The sequence below is a fragment of the Cricetulus griseus genome, chromosome 6 (assembly GCF_003668045.3).
Source record: "Cricetulus griseus strain 17A/GY chromosome 6, alternate assembly CriGri-PICRH-1.0, whole genome shotgun sequence".
NCBI classification, from domain to species: Eukaryota; Metazoa; Chordata; class Mammalia; order Rodentia; family Cricetidae; genus Cricetulus; species Cricetulus griseus.
The window spans coordinates 129,886,674-129,900,285 of NC_048599.1; the positions used below are offsets into that span (position 1 = coordinate 129,886,674).

Sequence of the window (13,612 nt, forward strand, 5' to 3'; positions counted from 1 at the left end):
TGGAAGTCTGATTGATGAAGGGTTTCACCTGCTTGTTTCTCTAATATGTTTTTTACTTTATCAACTGATAATTATGTGAACAGATCCATAAACAAAAATAGGCTCTGTTCTTTTGACATGCCATTTGTCTTTAAAACATTAAATGAGGTCCTGTCAAACCCTTTACATAATATCCAATAGTGCATACCAATTAGTTTTTCAAGATAAAAATTGGAACATTCTTAAAGCCTTTAGTACATTTGAAATGTGGAGGTACACAGTGCTCTGCTCATACAAGACAATGTATGAGGGAGCTCAAGGGTAATGGCTTTTCTGGCACTTAGCTTATTTGGAATCTCAAGATATTAAGATATCCTCTGGACATTATTTTCAGACCATCTACTTTTTTATTTCCCAGCCTCTAGTCATGTGATAGATTTATTCCCTGTGAGGTTAACTAAGGCTAGGCCTCTTCCCACTCTATCTTTTCTTGTTTTCCTATGAATTTGAGTTATAAGTTCAAAGGAACATGTTAGAAGTGATATATTCAAGTTAACAGCCTTCACATGTGTTTAACTTGGATGACATCTCTAAGATTTCCCTCCTGTCTAATATGGTAAGATAAGAAAATCATTAAAGTGTTGGAGCTCAACACCCATTGAAAGAGATTGGAATTTGTCTTTTGCTCTGTTTTTAAGAGCAGCATGTCCTATGGAAACATTAGTTCTGGTAGCAGGTTCTTAGATGACTGTCTGCACAAACTATCTGCCACAACAAAAGCACAATTCAACAGTTTTGTAATTCTCAGAATGGTGTGGAGCTAAGGAATTTTATGATGTTGTCCAGCTGTAGAGATTATAATTCAGGCAAAATAGTATCAAGATTATACTTCTGAACAAAGCTTAATAATTAAATGCATATCAGATTTTCTTACACTTATTGAACAAAACATTCATGATTTATTTTGATTCAAAAATTGTGACATCATTTATGTTTGACTTTCTTGCATGTCTGAGCAAGCATATAATTTTCTACTAAAATTATTGCCCAATATATTTGAACCTCTTGTTTAAAACTAGGCAAATAATTGCTGTAAAATTGGTAATATGCTAATGGGTTCAGTGATTTAGATCTTATCTCACAATTGTAAAGTGAGATTGGTATATATTGTTCAGCTTATACTTCCTCAGCAGATCCCGATGCTTTCCCAGTTAGCTCTATGAAGTTTGTGTAACATTTTTAACGGAATATCGAAGGTTGAGATAAGAGAAGTATTTGAAGATAGAGCATAGTTAAGGAAGGGAATTGTACAGAAAAGGCCTGGACTCTTGGAAAAATGTTATAGAAGGCACGAATTATAAACAGACATTTCTTATAAACTTTAAATACTTTTAAATTCTTTTCTTTACTGGGTCTTTTCCCCTAGCTACTATTAAATTGTGAAAATGTATTTAATAGAATTTGATTTGTATAAGGTGTAACTAATTTCAGGAGGAAGAAAAAAGTTTCCCTATTCCTCTTCTGCATTCTTCTCTTTTTCTTATCTGAGAAGAAAAATATTTAGGACATGTTTTTAAATAATGAAAACAATAATAACATTTCCCAGGGAAATAAGGAAGTGAAGATGAAGCTTTGTTTAACTTATCTGTGATAAGATACTTTGGGCCTCTGAATTTTATGAGTTAAAGGAAGAGATATACATGACACTCCAACCCTTCTATTATGACAGTTTATGCTTCCTATATAGTTTATTTAACTCAAATGCCTGGGAAATAGACACAATTACCACCTTCTGGAATGCTACTTAAGTTAAATGTTCCCTGCAGATTAGAAACCTACTGTACAAAATGTAACTTAGTTTATGAAGAATTATTTCTTCTTTAAGCTCCTGAATATTTTTGTGCAATTTAAAATTTAGACAAAGATTACTTGAAAGTAACTATAATAGAAAAAGAAAAAAAACCATTTCCCACAGTACTGGAGTCTGTTCCTAAGAGTTCGTATGTCCCATGCCCGTGCACATTTTAATCATGCACTCTTTCAGCTGTTATCAATTTAAAACCAATGAAACTCCCACACTGAGTCCATTTGAGCAGTCAATTTTAATATCTCCAGGCATCTGTAGTTATTCTGAATGGGCTGCAAAAGCAGAGCTAACAAGTTAAGCTCTAACCATAAGTCGGCACAGACTGGTAAAGCATACATCAAGCACAGACAGTTAGTCAATACTCCAGTGTGAAAAACCAGCTAGCCACTTTAAGAAGAGCAATATATTCATAATATGTTTGGCAGTCTGCTTTGCATTTCTTTCTTAATGGCTAAGAGTTCAGCTCTGTCCTCAACAGGGTGGCTCTCAAGCACCTAGGAAATACATATAAGGAAAAGCTGGTTAATTCTGTGATCTGTATGTAATGCTTACTAAAATGAGAATAAAGGATGGGGGAATGTGCCTTTTGTGACTAAAAGTCTAGAAAGTGTCTTAAATGGTCGCTTTTTGTAAGAAAATAACCATATGTTCTGTATCTTTGAGCACGGCTTCTACTTCAAATATTATGTCACTGTCAGGCCGTGTGTCTCAATGTTGTGTTTGGAAAACATGGCTGCCAGAAATACCTCTTTCCCTCCCAGGAGTGACTGCAAGGCAGGATATGCCTCCTGCAGACAGATGACATGGAAGGAGGAGTATTCCAACAAGATCAAGGCAGTCACCACTGCCATCAAACCATTTCTAACTTTTGGGCAATGGAGCCCTGGGGGAGGGAGTGTAGGGTGTTTATGACATTTAGTCGCTTTCCAGAACTCTTTTATGTACTTTTATCTTCAAAAAGAAAGAACATATTAAAGAGACATAACTGAGGAGGAGCAATACTACATAAAGTTTATGTTTTCCGATCTGCTGCCCCAGAAAATGCTTTGATAGAACATACTTGGGGCAACACAGATCATTTCAAAGAATTTCTGAGAGATATACCTCTCCGTATTGCCGTTTGGCTGGCACGGGAGAGACAACTAGTTGTGATTAGTCAAATTTTGATCAAACTATTGCCTTCCTGCCACAGACTAAAGTAAAAATGTCGGGAAAGGGCGTTTGCAATTGAAACTGTTTTCCTAATAGACAATTTTCACAGGAGCTAGCTGACTTATTTTCTTTTGAAGGCTGATTCACACCGTGTTGCCCAGGCTGGCCTTGAGCATCTGGGCTGAAATGAGCCTCCCATAACAGCCCCCAGAGTATCAGGGACCCAGAGCAAGCACCACTACACCTGGCTTGAGGATGGTTAATTTTAAATCATTAATAAGGTAGGGCAATAAAACAAAAGAAAGTTACTTTATTTAGATAAAGTGTCTTTATTATTTAGATAAAAAATACTGGTGTAATTTCTTTATTTTGGTTTTGGAAATTTATGGGGTATTGGTGATTTACTTTAGATCCGGTGATTTATTATAGATATGAATTTGGATGTGTTTGTAATCCAAACTGTCAGTGATGGTAAAAGATACTGAGAACACTCCCTTAATCTTAGGATATGTCAAGATGAAATGTTGACATCAATACTTCCTTGTTTGTAGCAGTCTAGCACATCTGCTGAACATTGTCCCTGATGAGATACTTACTATGAGAGCTCTGGTGTGGGTGATTTTTTAGAGACCCACTCAACATACACATACTATAGATTATTAAATACTACTTATATCATGTATAAGTACAGTGTGGACCCCAATTCTCAGAAATCCACCTGTCTGGCTGTATATAAAACATTTATTTCTATATTTGTTCCTTCTGTAGATCAGGATAAAAGTATGCTTCAGTCTCCTTGAATTAGCTACTTCAAAATAAAATGAAATCAGCAACTATACTTTGTATGGAGAGTGGAGTTATAAAAATTATAGGGGAAAAACTCAGTATCTAGAACTGGCTTTGGATCTTGCTCACAGGTCCACAGAGATCTTGGAAAGGGGGTTTTGAACATTGACAAAAGCCATGTGTCTTTTCAGAGAGGAAAGATTGAGGATATGATGAGAGACATGAAATAGTCATGAACTACTTTTCTATAAGGGAATAACCTTCCCTTATAAAATATCATGTCAGCCTGACTTTTGGTCATCTGCAATTATTCAAGAATATTATTTGGAGAGTGTTATCCACTTTGGGTTGTACAAGAATAGGTTGTTTTAATTTTAAACTTGCATATACAAATGTATGCACACACACACACACACTTTAAGTTAGTGTACACACTATGCTTATAGCAAGGCATACATTCACAGGATGAAGCCAAGCACAGCACTACCTACTATTGATTCCTCTTTTAGTCCTCATCTTCAACTTCTTTTATTTTATTTTATGTGTATGGGTGTTTTGCTTACATGTATGTCTATATGTCTATGTACCACAAGTGTGCAGTTTTTCCAGAGACTGTAAAGTGTCAGATCATCTGGAACGCAGTTACAGATTCTGTGAGTCACCAAGTGGGTGCTGGAGATTTAATTTGTGTCTTCCAGAAGGACACCTAGTGGCCTTAACTACTGAGATATCTCTTCAGTCTCTCTACTTTTTACTTATAGAAACCTGACATTCTTCCAGATGGAAGACTCAAATACTCTATTCCTACTTGTTACTAGAACCCTAAAGAGTATGTGTCAAAATTCTAGGTATAATATTAGTGTGTTCTGTCAGGGAATGGGGCTCTGAACTCATTGACTATATCTTCAATCTATTTTTGGTCAAACCCATTTATGTAGGTCAAGGTCATGGATCTGGAGGGAAAAACATGTATACATATATCTTATTTTCTCAAAAAATGTTACATTCTGACTAATATTTGTAAAGAAAAAGTCTCTTCCCATAAGAAAATAAATCCTTGAACCACAAAACACCAATTTGTTAAAATGGCCCATTGTTTTTTTCTTACCTAACTAGGTATTTCCCTTTCTGGATCTCATTTTCTTTCATTGTCCCAAAGTTGATATGTTTTTAATATCCCATAAGACCTGATCATTTCCTCCCTGGCTAACAGGCTGTTAAAAGACATAGGCTACCCAGCTGCATGATTTCCAGAATTTCTCCATTTCTCATGGTAACCCAAATTTTACTATTGAAAAAAGCTAGCTATGTGGTACTCTATTACCAATACTTTTACTCCCAAGAGCCTTTAAATAACAGAAACTGCCCAGGACCTATTAATGCAAAGGAACCAGGAAGCTTGTAGGCCAAGATAAAGAAGCTTAAGGTTGGCTATTAATTTTGGCTAATATTAAATCATGACATAGCTCAAATATAAGGATCACAGTTCAATTATGAGCCATAAAGAAGTTTGAAGAAAAGAAGATTTACAAGATATTTTTAAGCACATTAGTGCATATTGTGGAAGCTATGAGACTGCTTCATGCTCAAGTAATGACAGACCCACGCCCTAGTGTATAAATCCAAATACAATTGTTCTCAGCCAGATAGTGAGAGGTGGCAAGGTTGAGCATGTCTCTACTGAAAGCTGCATTGCACTGGTGTTCACATAGACTTTTTTCTGTAATTAACAGTGTGATAACAAGGTTATTCTGCCATCAATAAGTTCTACCAAATTATTTAAAAATATTTTCCTTAACTCAATTATTTTAGAATTCATAAACACACCTGGTAAACACAGGACTGATTTCTATTTGCAGTATGAAAGGTGAATATTTCTTTATTTGTTGGTGTAACTGATATCTTTTCAAAGACATTTTCTTCTTTGACAGAAATTTTAAACAATTAGTTGTGCTTGTGTGTGCAAATGCTTAAGTGTCCCTGTGGACATGATGCAAGTGAAGATAGCTGTTAAAGAAACAAGCACATGTCGACTTAAAAATAAAGACTACAAACTAAAGTAAATCAGAAGAATAAGCCCAAGTTCTCTGCTCACTTTTCTTGAAACCCGTGTGTTCAGTGTCCTTGCCTTCCTAAGAGATTTGTCAGACATTTGAGCGAAATAATTGATTTGATAGAAATAAGCAAACAGGTGGAATCAAATGAAATGAAATGAATGACTCCAAGAATGATAGTATTTTAAAATTAAAAAATCAAAACTCCAAAGCAACAAAATTTATAATTTATGTCTTGATATAAGTTAAAGAAAAACATACACACATATGGAATTTTAACTCGGTGAAAAGGGACATACTAAGTGCTAGTGCTGTTCGTGACTGTGGCTGAGTGAGCGCCAAGTTTACTTTCATGATGTGGAAGAGAATGAGACATGCAAAAAGAACAGAGAAAAGGAAAGAAGTCCAGATAAAGAATTATTGCCAATTTATAAAGACCGAGGGTTAAGACTGAGAATTCTTTCAGAATAGGAGAAAAATTAAGATTGGAAAAACAATTCATTCTGGTGATCTAACAGTGGGATAAGAGCTCAAAACAGGAACAGGACACATATGGGAGGAATGTGTCAACACCCAAACAAAAAGAAGAGCGGTTTAGAGTTGAAAGGAATCGTTATCCTTGGGATTAAGTGCTAAGCAGAATAAATTAGACAAGTGTTGTCAACTATATACATTATCTTTTTTATAAAACTTAAACACAAAATACCAAATGATTTTCATTTGAGAGAGAAAATAGCAACCATTACTGTGTAAAAGGTGAACAGTTATAAAAGTGGAGCATTTAATTCTGTCTTATTGAAGTAGTGGAATTTTGTATCCAACTGAACTCCTGGTACAGTATGTGAGTATTAGCTGGGGGACAGAACTTAGTAATAAAATGCTTTAATAGCATGAACAAGGCTCTGAGTTTGATTTCAAGCATCTCTCTCTCTCTCTCTCTCTCTCTCTCTCTCTCTCTCTCTCTCTCTCACACACACACACACACACACACACACACACACACACACACACAACCAAACTAACAAATACAAAACCTTGCCCTAGTTGGCTTGGTGGAAGTAGGAGGTCTTCTTTCAAAACAAACATACATACATAAAAACAAACAACCCCCCCAAGTGGTAGCTATATTGAAAGACTTTTCTAACTGAGTTAGTGATTCCTGTTTCATAGCAATAAAAGGGACTAGAATAAATAGTAATCATGTAATAAACTCATATATGTGATGAATCCAAGGTGTTTCAGAGAGTGCTCACCTGTGCATGCAAATTAAATTTCATCTTTAGTAAGTAGTAAAGTTGTATGCTTGCCAAAAAAAATTAGTGACACACTGGAAGACAAATGTCACACAATTTCAATTTTATGTATAACCTAGAAATGAATAACTTATGGGAACAGAGAGCAGAATTGTGGCTATTAGGCTTCAATGTGGGTCTTTTAACAATGGGGAAATGATTGGTTTAAGGATATAAAACTGCAGTTGGACAAGAGGCATGGACTCTCTGAAGTCTTGAGGTCTACTGAGAGCATGATAAATATGGTTGATAACAATATGCTATATTTTAAAAGTTGTGAGATAGTATACTTTAAGTGTTCTCAAAACAAAAATGATGAATATGTGTGATATAACATGTTAATTGGTTTAATTTAGCCATGCCATTGTGAACATACTGTATTGTGTATCATAATTGTGCATGACTTTATTTATGAGCTAAATAAATGAATGAAAAAAATAGGTAGTAATCATGAGGTTACAGGAGAACAAATATAACCCAGAACATACAAACAATCAAAAGGTGATGAGACAACATTCCAAGCTGAGGATTCTTTATGAATTTAGAAGATATCCAGAGGAGAAAAGCAGGGATGGTAGAGTAGAACAGTGACACAGGTGAGAAAGCATTCGATGACATAAAAGCCAAGATAGCAAGACAAAAAGAACTGTTGTGAGGGCATCTGCACAAACAGGGTATAATAAAACATAAATCATATAGATTTTAACTGGTGGAAACAAAACTTTGGGAAATACAGACATTATCTCTCGGGGAACCCATCAGCCATGACATTGTTTAAGAATGATAAGGAAAGACACCATAACATAAAAGATAGAAAAGATACTGACAGGCTAGTCAACATTAACGATGTGAACCATTGGCAGACTAGTCTGCACCCACACAACATCACGTAGATACAGAGCTCACCTGCAGTAGATCTCTGAATAGAAACCATGGTGGCTTCCCCTTAAGAGCAAAGTGGGAATGGAGCTTGAGATGTTCTTAATAACACACATTCTGAGCTCTCCCTGTTATCTTTAACTCTTTAAATATATCCATATACTAATGATTAAATAAGGAAGCAATATGGTATTAATTTTACTTGGGTTCTATCCATAGTAAGATGAATAAAGCAATTTTCTAAGCACAGAATTCTATTATTTTTATACCACAAAGTCCTAAATGAAGCAACAAAAGCCCAAACACCAAACAATTGTTACCTTTTCTAAAAGCTATAAACCCAAATAATTCCTTTTCATGAACATCAATGTTATTATTTGAAAGATTACAACAGAGAAACTTGGATGAAACTGAAGAGCTATTCTATTCTATAAATGAGTTGTGGTTATGTACAGCACACCTACTATCCCAAAATGCACCTCTTTGCTCACAATCTACATATTGAGCTGATTCAAATTGTGTGTCCAGTGAGCAGCTCACTGTAATAAACTCATATGTCTGAAAAGGTCTCCTTCCTCCCTTAGGCAATGCAAATCCATATGGGCAATTTCCAGAGGTTATCTGGTGGCTTGCCATTTTATTATATTTGGTATCATTGTATTTTTCTCAATAGCTATATTAAAAAATTATAAAATTCCTCCCATCCAGTGGCTTTCCAGATCCAGATTTTAGCCTGTGCAGTCACATCCTGCCAGCTGTCCATGGCTCAAAAGCATAGGTTTTGTCTAAGGGGATTGTGACTGTGTGCGCTTTGTGGACACCACAGTGAATGCCACTGTCTATAAGGCACTGGCTTCTGTCCACACAGTGGTGTTCAGTGAGGGTTGGCTAAAGTCAGAGCTCAGTCCCCTCTACCACTGGAAACAAGTACATAAGAGAGGGAACACTGGAAAGTGGTCAGGGCCTTGACAAATCAACTCTGGGTGTGGAGAATCAAATGGAGGAAGGACAGCTCACCTAACTATGACTGGGGGTCTGATGCTGACATCTAGGTCAGTTTAAAGATTGTGATACAAACTCTCCTTTTAAATGCAACACAGAGTCATTTATAGAGAACATTAGCATGCTTTCTAAATATTTCTCCATATTTCTCCCCTTGAAAGAGGTTTCCCGTTTCCCTTTCTTCTTCTTCTTCTTCTTCTTCTTCTTCTTCTTCTTCTTCTTTTTTTTTTTTTTTTTTTTTTTTTTTTTTTTTTTGCTGGTGAAATTAACAGTTTAACTATTCATCATTTATTTTATGTAATTTTCTTAACTGATTGCAACTTTGATTTTACTTTCCCTCCAAACTCTTTGTCTTATGACAAAAATTGTGCTAAGTGCTGAATTTAACTAGCCAGATACTTTTAAAAATTGGTTTAATGCCATTTATCCAGTTGAAAAAAAATCTCAGTGAAAGCCTTGAGAAAAGTTCATAGATAAAATTGAAACAAGCCAGGAAGTGACTACATTTGCATAACTTGATCTGTATTTGGAAAAAAAGATGCCACTGAAGACAACAATGGAAGCTTATCAAATCAGAATTACACATAGATTTTCCATAGCTCTGCTAATGAATACTGACTCATGGGTGAGCTATGGAGAAACCTCAATGGAGCTGTAGATAGGAAAGCTGGCAAACATCAGTCAGTATGACTGTATTAGCATTGGCTCCTAGGCTGCAGCCTCAGATCATTCTAGAGGGCGCTGCTGTGGCTAATTTGCTCACCTGATTAGAGCCAGATCCTGTCATTGAATTCAGAAGCTGTTCATTCTACTGTAGTCACAAAAATAATTTAAGATATAGCTAAAGTTGGCATTGCCTAAGATGCTAATGAATTTTATGTATCTCTTAACCAGGTGTATAACTTACACCTGAATCTTTCTAAAATTGGATCATCCACAGGATGGATTGAAAGGTAGAACTGACTGAAGGTTACTCAATGAAGTTGGATTGACAGTGTGCTAAATGTCCTCCCCAGCTGTGCATAATTATTCCCATTTAACACTTGGGGAGGCTGAGGTTCGTGAAATTCATTTCTACATTGTCAACAGGATTAACTGGTAGATACAAAGCCTGAATTCTGATTATTGTAATACTTGGAACTGTCTTTCCAGTCTCATTGCTAGCATAGTTTAGGATTTTTTTTCTCTACCTGAGATATATTTGCAGAGGTATCTCCTTTTCTTTCATGCCGAACTGTCATCCTCTACATGTCTCTGGCTTTCTTCCTAGCATTCTGCAAAGCTCTGGTTTCAGTGACTAGATGCCATTATTTAAGTCAGGAAACATTTGACAGTAAAAGGGGCTACTGATATTAAGTATGCTGGAACAACAGATATAAACAGCAGAGGCCCATGGGAACATGCTGTCATTCTCATGGGCCGTCTCCAGGACATAAATTCTCTGCTTCTGGTGCAGAGGACAGGTCCTCTGAGGCCAACTCTGGGTATTTCTTTTCTCTATAACCTCACACCACCAACTTTATTTACTCCAGGGTAATCTTTTTTTTAACAACTATATTTTTTTCCATTACAGAAAAACCCATGAAAACTACACCATCCTGTACCTTTAATGATTCCCTTTTCTTGCAAAGTTTTTAAAGAAGGTCTTCGGGAGATGAACTTCTTCAGTCTGCTCTTCACACGGTTTTTGTCACTTGTATCAGAAGCACTGTGATGCAGCCGGAACACTGAGGGTTAAAGACAAAGTCAGAGCTTTTTTGTTTTTTTATTCTTTTGTACATGTTTGCTATGATTATTACTTTGTATAAAAACAAATGTGAGACAAGTTACAGAATGACTACCTGGGTGACTACCAGGGCCCATCTGTCTATGTAGGGCAGAGGAATACAATTTGTCTACTCCAAAGCGTGCTATTGTAACCCAATGTGCAAGAGAAAAGGGCTAACTACAGTTCATTTGTATTTCCATTCCCTTATATTTAACATAGAAACCTTCCTCTAGATAATTCCATTTCCTTGTATCTGAAAACAAAATTATAGTCAGAGAAAAATTACCTGAATTGGAGGATCTCCTCAGCTCTGTTAATGTCCACCAACGGTGAGTGCATGCTATATCTATTTAAGGTGTCCTTCTGAAAGTTTTGCATACCCAAGTGATTTTGTTCCTTTTCTTTTTCATATTAACTCATGTGATTTCTTTTCCTGGGATGCAGACACTTCTTATTCAAATTTATAAAATTTGCCTCAGAATTTTCCACATTCCTCTAATTCCTCTGCCCTCGAATCTTACTTAGTCTATTTTCAGTTAAGTGTGTGTCAAGCTCAGTCCTGAACAAAAGCCTGCTGATCGTCACACTCCATACTGCGAATTCAATGACAAATGTGCCACATAAACTCTTGGCTTTCCTTTAGCCTACAGTCCAGCCATATTCTTGGGCTGTTATTATTTATTAGTGATGGCAATTTGATATGTCTGTGAGATAAGATATATTCTAGCTCTGTCTCCACCATTTTAACCCAATTATCAACAAAAATGTGTAGTCTGTTTTTTAAAATCTGCCTTGTTCAGAGGGTGAGAAATACTATAGTCAGCCATGTAAGGGTATATCTGCATCCTTCTTCCTCCAGCTTGGATCCCAGGCAGGAGCAAACTTCAGTTGGCAAGGCTAGAAATCAAGGTGAAACATGCACCTGGGAGGGCAGAAGGAGATAAAGATCCTGCCTACCCGGTAGCTAGGGAGAATGATGGAGTTTTATTTTTAAATTAAATTTAAAAATATTGGTTGAGACCAGAGATGAGGTGCTATATAGAACTGGGAACAATGCTTATCATAGAAAAAGACCATAATACTTGATTTTGCCTGAAGCTATAAATTTTCAACTATCCATGTTTTAGGCCATGTGACTTTGGTTGTAGTAGGGTACTGTTTACATAATCTCTGCAAGTTGCCAACAGCACCTCTTCATCTGATGTGACAATCAAAAATACCTCTAGACAGATCCAAATGTACCTTGGAGGGAGTCAAAATTGTCCCTGCTTGAGAACTATTACCTAAACTAATTGGGGCATTAATATGGCACACTTAACCTTTCCTTTTTTGGTGGTAGAAGGTTCATCAGCACACTGAGAAAACAGCTTTCATCTGGCCTAGGCATTGCCCTGAACAGCAGTGGTATATGAGTAGGAACAGTTAATACCATAGTTAATACTACAGTACTGGGAAGAATGATGGTGTATTAGTAGAGTAGTAACAATTATAAATAATTCTAAAGGTTTCAGGTCTGAGTTCCTGTGTGAGGGGCTAAAGAACACAGTGTTTTGGGGGGAGATTTCATTCTCAAGTCCACCATGCTAATTGCATGGAACAACTGATTTAAGTTTTTCCATGTTACCAAAGATGTTGTTTTCCATTTCTTTTCTCACCTCAAACCCTGCAATTCCCATGACAGGGTGTCAAGAAATATCTGCCATTACAGAGCTCATAAACATGATGTGACTACAAAGTGCTTTGCAAATTAACACACACACACACACACACACACACACACACACACACACACACACTACAAATGTTACATTATGAAAATAATTATGTAGTGAGTTATATCTTTTTGGAACCCCTTAGGTATTCCAGAGATAGTATTCTTAATTAGAGAGATATATATGTATATTATATTGTTTTCAATACCACCATCTGGCTCCACATGTGAGGAATGTCTGTAAGGTGTATTGGATTGTAAGGGAAATGGAAATAGGTTTCTAAATGTTTCATCTTCTTTCCTTCTTATACATCCTAGAAGCATCATGGGTGGGATCGCATTGTTTTTAATAGAGGCAAACTCTCCAAAGGTGCCTGTAATGATGGCCTTCCTGAGTGTCAACTTCCATTTCCTGAAGCCATAAATAATCATCTTTAGACAAGTCAGATTGCAAGGTCTTTGCCACCATCATTCTGCTCACTTTGTTCTAGAGGGAGTTATGAAGATGTTAAAGTCAGTGGAAGACTGTAATATATGACATACTTTTTATTAACCAAATAACTTGAAAGAAAGTGCTATAAATACAAAATAAAAATGTAAGAGACGCCTGGCTAGAAGACAGGTCCATCCCGGGGCCCTGCAAATGGCAGTAAAAGTCTTTGAATATTGTGGTTTACAAATCTGATTTTAACAGCCAAACTTATAAAACAGTTTATGCTTTTCTGTTGTCAAGGGAGAAGAACTTGCCAAATTGTTCATTTTAAGTAAATACAACATAAGCAATTAAGGAAAGCAAAGTTTAAACACATGCCTGTGATAATCAGGACAGCTCGCTTCTGATCTCTCTACTGATCCCACAGAACAGTGTTCCTTTCATTTTCCCACAGCACCCAATGACCCCACACATACTTTTAGAAACTTGTAATCACACAGTGCAAATAAAAGGACACTTTACTGGAAAATACACAGTGTGGTACAATAATCCATCATTTATGAAAAATAGAATTCAGCCTTTTCTTTTTCCTCAGAGATTTAACTACTTTTTGAGGGTGAAACTTCCTGCAGCTTGAAGATTTATGTTAAGTCAATGAGCAGTTTTTTTCCATTCCCATTTAAACATTT

At 36.2% G+C, this 13,612-nt stretch overlaps 1 protein-coding gene across 1 annotated transcript in view; it reads right to left on the reverse strand.

Annotated features, from left to right (window-relative positions):
• Window positions 1–13,612, reverse strand: part of Arhgap15 (Rho GTPase activating protein 15) — a 574,586-nt gene that overhangs the window by 244,894 nt on the left and 316,080 nt on the right. The window contains exon 9 of the mRNA XM_035447073.1: window positions 10,616–10,738. Coding sequence (XP_035302964.1) covers window positions 10,616–10,738 — 123 coding nt within the window. The remainder of the gene's footprint in view (window positions 1–10,615; window positions 10,739–13,612) is intronic.